This window comes from Bombina bombina, chromosome 9 (genome assembly GCF_027579735.1).
Source record: "Bombina bombina isolate aBomBom1 chromosome 9, aBomBom1.pri, whole genome shotgun sequence".
Taxonomy (NCBI): Eukaryota; Metazoa; Chordata; class Amphibia; order Anura; family Bombinatoridae; genus Bombina; species Bombina bombina.
This window is the reverse complement of record NC_069507.1, coordinates 70,741,334-70,749,736: the sequence shown is the minus strand read 5'-3', so window position 1 is coordinate 70,749,736 and position 8,403 is coordinate 70,741,334. Positions and strand designations below refer to the sequence as shown.

Below are 8,403 nucleotides of genomic sequence, written 5' to 3'. Positions count from 1 at the left end.
TTTTAAAATATGTATAGTGTAGTTGTAGATTTATGTGTGTAAATGTTATCATTAAATTGGTCAGTGTTTATAAAATGACTGCACATATATTTTATGCCCTTTTTATTATTCATAGATCAATAACCATGCACCAAATCCAAATACAACTGTATCCAAACAAGCCTCAGATATTTGTTACATATAAATGCTGTTTAAAGGCCAAGATACAGTATAGTCTGTTGGGGTGGATTATCTTAACACAATTACTAGCTTTATATATATATATATATATATATATATATATATATATATATATATATATATATATATATATATATATATATAGTTGAACAAATGGCTTGCACTCACTGGACTTTTAAAATACGTGCCTCTGAGGAAGGGGATACGGTCCCCGAAACGTCACAAATAAAGGCACGTATTTTAAAGTCCAGTGAGTGCAAGCCATTTGTTCAATTATATTCATGTTTTTGCATGCACCCTGGCAAGCTGACCATGTTGTGCGAGTGCTCTCCAGTTGCTAAATTTATATATATATATATATATATATATATATATATATATATATATATATATATATATATATATATAGTGTATGTGCATATGTATATAGAAATGTCCTAAGAATATTTCCTAAGTCTCACTCCAAACGCCTCCAACCTTCACCAAAAATGCACCAGCTGGAACGACCCAGGGCCTTGAGAGTGACCAAATAACAACAAAATGGGACGTAAATACTAAGAGAGCATGGGTATGAATAATTTACTTACTCCATCAGTACTCTATTTCTCTTGTTAAGTGTATCCAGTCCACGGATCATCCATTACTTATGGGATATTCTCCTTCCCAACAGGAAGTTGCAAGAGGATCACCCAAGCAAAGCTGCTATATAGCTCCTCCCCTCACATGTCATATCCAGTCATTCTCTTGCAAGCCTCAACCAAGATGGAGGTCGTGAGAGGAGTGTGTGGTGTTTTATACTTAATTATTTCTTCAATCAAAAGTTTGTTATTTTTAAATGGCACCGGAGTGTGCTGTTTATCTCAGGCAGTATTTGGAAGAAGAATCAGCCTGCGTTTTTCTATGATCTTAGCAGAAGTAACTAAGATCCATTTGCTGTTCTCACACATTCTGAAGAGTGAGGTACTTCAGAGGGGGAATGGCGTGCAGTTTTTCCTGCAAATAAGGTATGTGCAGTAAAATATTTTTCTAAGGAATGGAATTGACTAAGAAAATGCTGCTGATACCGAAGTAATGTAAGTAAAGCCTTTAATGCAGTGATAGCGACTGGTATAAGGCTTATTAATAGAGATACATACTCTCATAAAAATGTGTTTTAAAACGTTTGCTGGCATGTTTAATCGTTTTTTAACGTACATTGGTGATAAAACTGTAATGTTAGTATAGCCTTAAATGCAGTGAAAGCGACTGTTATCAGGCTGATTAATAGAGATACATACTCTTATAAAAATGTGTTTTAAAACGTTTGCTGGCATGTTTAATCGTTTTTTGACATATGTTTGGTGATAAAACTTATTGGGGTCTAATTTTTCCACATGGCTGGCTTAAATTCTGCATAGAAACAGTTAACTGAGGCTTCTCACTGTTGTAATATGAGTGGGAGGGGCCTAATTTAGCGCTTTTTTTTGCGCAGTTAAAATTACAAAATGAATCATCCAGATTCCCTCAGCAGTCCCATGATTACTACAGGACATCTCTAAAGGGCTAAAAAGACTTCCAAAATCGTTTATAGGGAAGGTAATCCACAGCTCAGCTGTGGCAGTTTTGTTGTATCTGTTTAAAAACGTCTATGTCGTTTTTTGATCTGTTTTTTTGCATTAAGGGGTTAATCATCCATTTGCAAGTGGGTGCAATGCTCTGTTACCTTATTACATATACTGTAAAAATTTCGTTTGATTTACTGCCTTTTTTCACTGTTTTTCAAATTTTGACAAAATTTGTTTCTCTTAAAGGCACAGTAGCGTTTTTTATATTTGCTTGTTAACCTGTTTTTAAGTGTTTTCCAAGCTTACTAGTCTCATTATTAGTCTGTTCTAACATGTCTGACATAGAGGAAGCTCTGTGTTCATTATGTTTAAAAGCCATGGTGGAACCCCATCTTAGAATGTGTACCAGATGTACTGATTTCATGTTAAACTATAAAGATCATTTTTTGTCTTTAAAAACATTATCACCAGAGGATTCTGTCGAGGGGGAAGTTATGCCGACTAACTCTCCCCACGTGTCAGACCCTTTGACTCCCGCTTTAGGGACTCACGCTCAAATGGCGCCAAGTACATCAAGGGCGCCCATAGCGTTTATTTTACCAGAAGATTCTGTCGAGGGGGAAGTTATGCCGACTAACTCTCCCCACGTGTCAGATCCTTCGACTCCCGCTTCAGGGACTCACGCTCAAATGGCGCCAAGTACATAAAGGGCGCCCATAGCGTTTATTTTACAAGACATGGTAAAGGTTGTGAATAATACACTGGCAGCGGTATTAGTCAGACTTCCTGAAATTAAAGGAAAGCAAGATAGCTCTGGGGGTAGTTACAGTGCATACAGACGCTTTAAGAACCATATCTGATATTTTTGACTCAGGGAAGAGGATTTAACCTGATTCTGATATTTCTACATTTAAAATTTATGCTTGAGAACCTCCACTTGTTGCTCAGGGAGGTTTTAGCTGCTCTGATTGACTGTGTACAATCGCAGTGCCAGAGAAATTGTGTAGACTGGATAAATACTATACAGTGCCGGTGTGTACTGATGTTTTTCCAATACCTAAAGAGGTTTACTAAAATTATTAATTAGGAATGGGATAGACCAGGTGTGCCGTTCTCTTCCCCTCCTATTTTTAGAAAAATGTTTCTAAATAGTTGCCACCACATGGGACTTATGGCGGACAGTTCCTAAGGTGGAGAGAAGAGTTTCTACTCTAGCTAGCGTACCACTTCCCTGTCGAGGACAGTTGTGTTTTTTTTTTTAGATCCAATGGATAAAAAATTAGAGGGTTACCTTAGGAAAATGTTTATTCAACAAGGTTTTATCCTGCAGCCCCTTGCATGCATTACTTTTGTCACTGCTGCTGCGGCGTTCTGGTTTGAGTCTCTGGATGAGGCTTTACAGGTAGCGACTCCATTGGATGAATACTTGACAAGCTTAGAGCACTTAAGCTAACCAATTCCTTTGTTTCTGATGCCTTGTTTTTTTTGACTAAACTAACGGCTAAGAATTCTGTTTTTACTATGCTGGCGCGCACAGCGCTATGGCTTATATTATGGTCAGCTGTCGTGACTTTACTAAATAAGCTACTTAACTTCCCTTCAAGGGGCAGACCCTATTCGGCCCTGGTTTGAAGGAGATTATTGCTAATATCACTGGAGGAAAAGGTAATGCCCTTCCTCAGGACAGGTCCAAATCAAGGGCCAGAAAGTCTAATTTTCGTGCCTTTCGAAACTTCAAGGCAGGCGTGGCATCAATTTCCTCTAAGGCAAATCAAGAGGGAACTTTTGCTCAGTCCAAGACGGTCTGGTGACAACCGGACCTGGAACAAAGATAAGCAGGCCAAGGAGCCTGCTGCTGCCTCTAAGACAGCATGTAGAACGGCTCCCTATCCGGTAACGGATCCTGTAGGGGGCAGACTTTCATTTTTCGCCCAGGCGTGGGCGAGAGAGAGAGAGGCCCAGGATCCCTGGGCATTGGAAATTATATCCCAGAGATATCTTCTGGATTTCAAAGCTTTCCCCCCCCAAAAAAAGGGGAGATTTCACCTTTCACAATTATCTGCAAACCGAATAAAGAAAGAGGCATTCTTACACTGTGTACGAGAACCATCCAGTTCCAGGGGAGGAACAAGGATAGAATTTTTACTCAAATCTGTTTGTGGTTCCCAAGGAGAGGGAACCTTCAGATCTATTTTGGATCTAAAGATCTTAGTCAAATTCCTTAGAATTCCATCATTTAAGTTGGAAACTATTCACCATCGTTTTTCATGTTTGCCTTTCTAGACAGGCATTACCAGTTTGTAGCTCTTTCCTTTGGGTTAACTACAGTCCCAAGAATCTTTATGGAGGTTCTGGGGTCGCTTTGGCGGTCCTTAGGCCGTGGGGCATAAAAATGGCCCCTTATTTAGACGACATCCTGATACAGGCGTCAAACATCCAAGTTGCCAAGTCTCATACGGACGTAGTACTGGCATTTCTGAGATCGCATGGGTGGAAAGTGAACAAGGAAAGAGTTCTCTATCCCCAATCTCAAGGGTTTCCCTCCTAAGGATTCTGATAGATTTTGTAGAAATGAAAATTTACCTGACGGAGTCCAGGTGTTCAAAGTTTCTAAATTTCTGCCGTGTTCTTCATTCCATCCGCGCCCTTTGGTGGCTCAGTACATGAATGTAATCGGCTTAATGGTAGCGGTAAGGGACATAGTATCGTTTGCACGCCTACATTTCAGACCACTGCAACTATGCATGCTCAGTCAGAGGAACGGGGATTACACAGATTTGTTCTCCTGTTAAATCTGGACCAAGAGATCAGAGATTCTCTTCTCTGGTGACTATCTCGGGTCCATCTGTCCAAGGGTATGACCTTCCGCAGGTCAGATGGGACTATTGTTACAACAGATGCCAGCCTTTTAGGTTGGGATACAGTCTGGAACTCTCTGAAGGCTCAGGGATAGTTGACTCAGGAGGAGACCTTCCTTCTAATGAATATTCTGGAACTGGGAGCGATATTCCATGCTCTTCAGACTTGGCCTCAGTTAGCAACTCTGAGGTACATCATATTTCAGTCGGACAATTTCACGACTGTGGCTTTCATCATCCATCAAGGGGGAACAAAGTTCCCTAGCGATGTTAGAAGTCTTAAAATAATTCACTGGACAGAGACTCACTCTTGTCTATCAGCTATACATATCCCAGGTGTTGAGAACTGGGAGACGGATTTTCTAAGTCGTCAGACTTCTCATCCGGGGGAGTGGGAATTCCTTCCGGAGGTATTTGCACAAGATCAAGCAGGAGAGTGCTTGGCGTTTTTTTGACAGCGCCTGCGTGGCCACGCAGGACCTGGTATGCAGATCTGGTGGACATGTCATCCTTTCCACCACGGTCTCTGCTTCTGAGACAGGACCCTCTACCTCAGGGTCCTTTCCATCTAAATATAACTAATCTGAGTTGGACTGCCTGGAGACTGAACGTTTGATGTTATCAAAGCATGGCTTCTCCGAGTCAGTCATTGATACCTTAATACAGGCATGAAAACCTGTCTCTAGGAAAATTTAACATAGATATGGTGTAAATATCTTATTGTTATGAATCCAAGGGTTACTCATGGAGTAAAGTCTGGATTCCCAGGATATTATCTTTTCTCCAAGATGATTTTGAGAAAGGGTTGTCAGCTAGTTCCTTAAAAGGACAGATTTCTACTGTCTATTCTTTTGCTCAAGCGTCTGGCAGGTATTCTAGACGTTCAGGCTTTTGGTCAGGCTTTGGTTAGAACCAAGCCTGTGTTTAAAACTGTCGCTCCGCCATGGAACTTAAACCTGGTTCTTAAGGTTCTTCAAGGAGTTCCGTTTGAACCTTTTCATTCCATAGATATCAAACTTTTATCTTGGAAAGTTCCTTCTTGGTAGCTATTTCCTCGGCTCGTAGAGTCTCCGAGTTATCTGCATTACTATGTGATTCTCCTTATCTGGTCCTCCGTACGGATAAGGTAGTCCTGCGTACCAACCTGGGTTTTTACCTAAGGTGGTATCTAACAAGAATATCACTCAAGAGATTGTTGTTCCGTTCTTGTATCCTAATCCTTCTTCAAAGAAGGAACGTCTATTACACAATTTGGACGTGACTCGTGCTTTAAAGTTTTACTTACAAGCTACTACAGATTTTCATCAAACATTCACCTTGTTTGTTGTCTATTCTGGACAGAGGAGAGGTCAAAAGACTTCAGCAACCTCTCTGTTTTTTTGTTTTTTTTTTTGGTTAAAAAGCATAATTCATTTAGCTTATGAGACTGCTGGACAGCAGCCTTCTGAAGGGATTACAGCTCATTCTACTAGAGCTGTGGTTTTCACTTGGGCCTTTTTAGAAGGAGGCTTCTGTTGAACAGATTTACGAGACAGAGTCTTGGTCTGCGCCTCATACTTTTTCAAATTTAACAAATTTGATACTTTGCTTCTTCGGAGGCTATTTTTGGGAGAAAAGGTTTTTTTTTTTTACAGGCAGTGGTCACTTCCGTTTAAGTACCTGCCTTGTCCCTCCCATCATCCGTGTACTTTAGCTTTGGTATTGGTATCCCATAAGTAATGGATGATCCGTGGACTGGATACACTTAACAAGAGAAAACATAATTTACGCTTACCTGATAAATTTATTTCTCTTGTAGTGTATCCAGTCCACGGCCCGCCCTGTCCTTTTAAGGCAGGTCTAAATTTTAATTAAACTACAGTCACCACTGTACTCTATGGTTTCTCCTTTCTTGTCTTGTTTCGGTCGAATGACTGGATATGACATGTGAGGGGAGGAGCTATATAGCAGCTTTGCTTGGGTGATCCTCTTGCAACTTCCTGTTGGGAAGGAGAATATCCCATAAGTAATGGATGATCCGTGGACTGGATACACTACAAGAGAAATAAATTTATCAGGTAAGCATAAATTATGTTTTTCTTGTACTTGTATGGATACGTCATGCACGTACAAAACTTTCACATTCTAAACTATAACACCTCTCGACCTACGCATTTTGTTACTAATCCCTAGTAATTCCTTGACATGCATTTGTTGATTGATCTGTTTTTAATAATGTTTAGTGTACAATTAACCTGCTGTGTTAAAAAAACATAAAAATATGTGTCTTTGTATCGGATTTGAACAGGGGCATTATCAGAATATTGGGCATGTGTGTTTGTTGTTTTTTTTTTATTTTGCAGATTTTTTTTTTATTAGTGTAAAAGTAAATATATATTTTTATTTTTTTTAATTGATTAAGCAGGTAGCTTTTTCCTGTTTTGATGACATTACTTCCTGACATCATCCAGTATGGTGGGGGTAATGTCAGTGTGCTTGTGTCTGGACAAAACCAAGAGTCCTGTAATAAGCCGGAAACTGTAGTCTGGAGAGGGTTTTAGCTCTGGAATTTGATAAAGGAACAATGGCTCTGAAAATGTGGTGATAATTATTGAGAATTTGTATTATGATCAGTATAAGCTGCAGATACAAAATGAAAATGACTGAATCTGATTGCATTGACATTGAAAACAGCTCATCTGCAGCCATTAACATTGTCATTATGAAATGATAGTGATCAAACCCTAAATGATTTTAAAGTATTTAAAGCTGTTAGAATAATTTGCAATGTTTGTTGCCCAGGGACACACCCTTTGCCTTATGAGTATGTACCAGAAATCTGGCAAAATTAATCATGAAAGTGCATTTTTTTTATTTTTAATACACATAAGAAATATTTTATGGGGAATAACATTTTGAGCTTTATTTTTATATCAATAAATTTGATATTTGAATTTAAGTTTTTGTACAATATGACGTTATTGCATAATTTTTTAAAATACGAAATATATGTTTTCTTTTCAGTCTACTCCTCCATTGTACAATGTGAGAGACATGAAGGTACCAACTGCACTTTGGACGGGAGGCAATGATTGGCTAGCTGATCGGAAGGACATCGGCTTATTGCTCACACAAGTCACTAACCTGGTCTACCACAAAGAGATTCCAGAATGGGAACACTTGGATTTTATCTGGGGCTTAGACGCTCCTGAACGGATGTACAATGAAATCATTGATTTGCTGAAAAAGTATTCATAGTGTGTAATTAAACCATATATAACCAGATCTTCTGGTCTTAAAATGACTGTCATTCGAAAACGCCTGTCCAGGAGGCTTCATCTACTACAGATACAATGGCTGTAGGCACTATTCTTTATATTCTGTGGGAGAAATTTCACTGGGTCCCACTTTTGAAGCCTTTTCACCAAATCATGGGCAAAACATACACTGGAAAATAATTTGGAGACTTACAACATTTTTGTAATTAATGTGAAATCTCATTTTCCCTATTTGAATGTTATCTGATATTATGTGGTAATATTAAATTGCCTTTAGGTACTTACCTGCTACATTACAGATACCTCTGATCAGTCCCATGAGAACATATATGCCCCTGGGCTTCTAGGGTAGCCAAGCACGCTTTATAACCCGTACCAGATCTGTTTAAGAGCAAAGTAAACTATTACTAGTGGTGAATTATTTAAAGGTAGTCATTTGATGCCATTCTGAAAAGGCTCTGAATGTTTGTGAACATTGCAAACATGGGTTTAAAGGAGATTTAGAACACTAAGAGGGTCATTGTATTACATTAAAGGGGCATTCTACTTCAGAATTCTTATTGT

At 39.1% G+C, this 8,403-nt stretch overlaps 1 protein-coding gene across 1 annotated transcript in view; it reads left to right on the top strand.

Moving 5' to 3' along the window:
* Positions 1-7,846, top strand: part of LOC128639941 (lysosomal acid lipase/cholesteryl ester hydrolase) — an 84,506-nt gene extending 76,660 nt beyond the window's left edge. The window contains exon 10 of the mRNA XM_053692211.1: positions 7,586-7,846. Coding sequence (XP_053548186.1) covers positions 7,586-7,819 — 234 coding nt within the window. The 3' untranslated portion in view covers positions 7,820-7,846. The remainder of the gene's footprint in view (positions 1-7,585) is intronic.
* Positions 7,847-8,403: the final 557 nt, after the last annotated feature.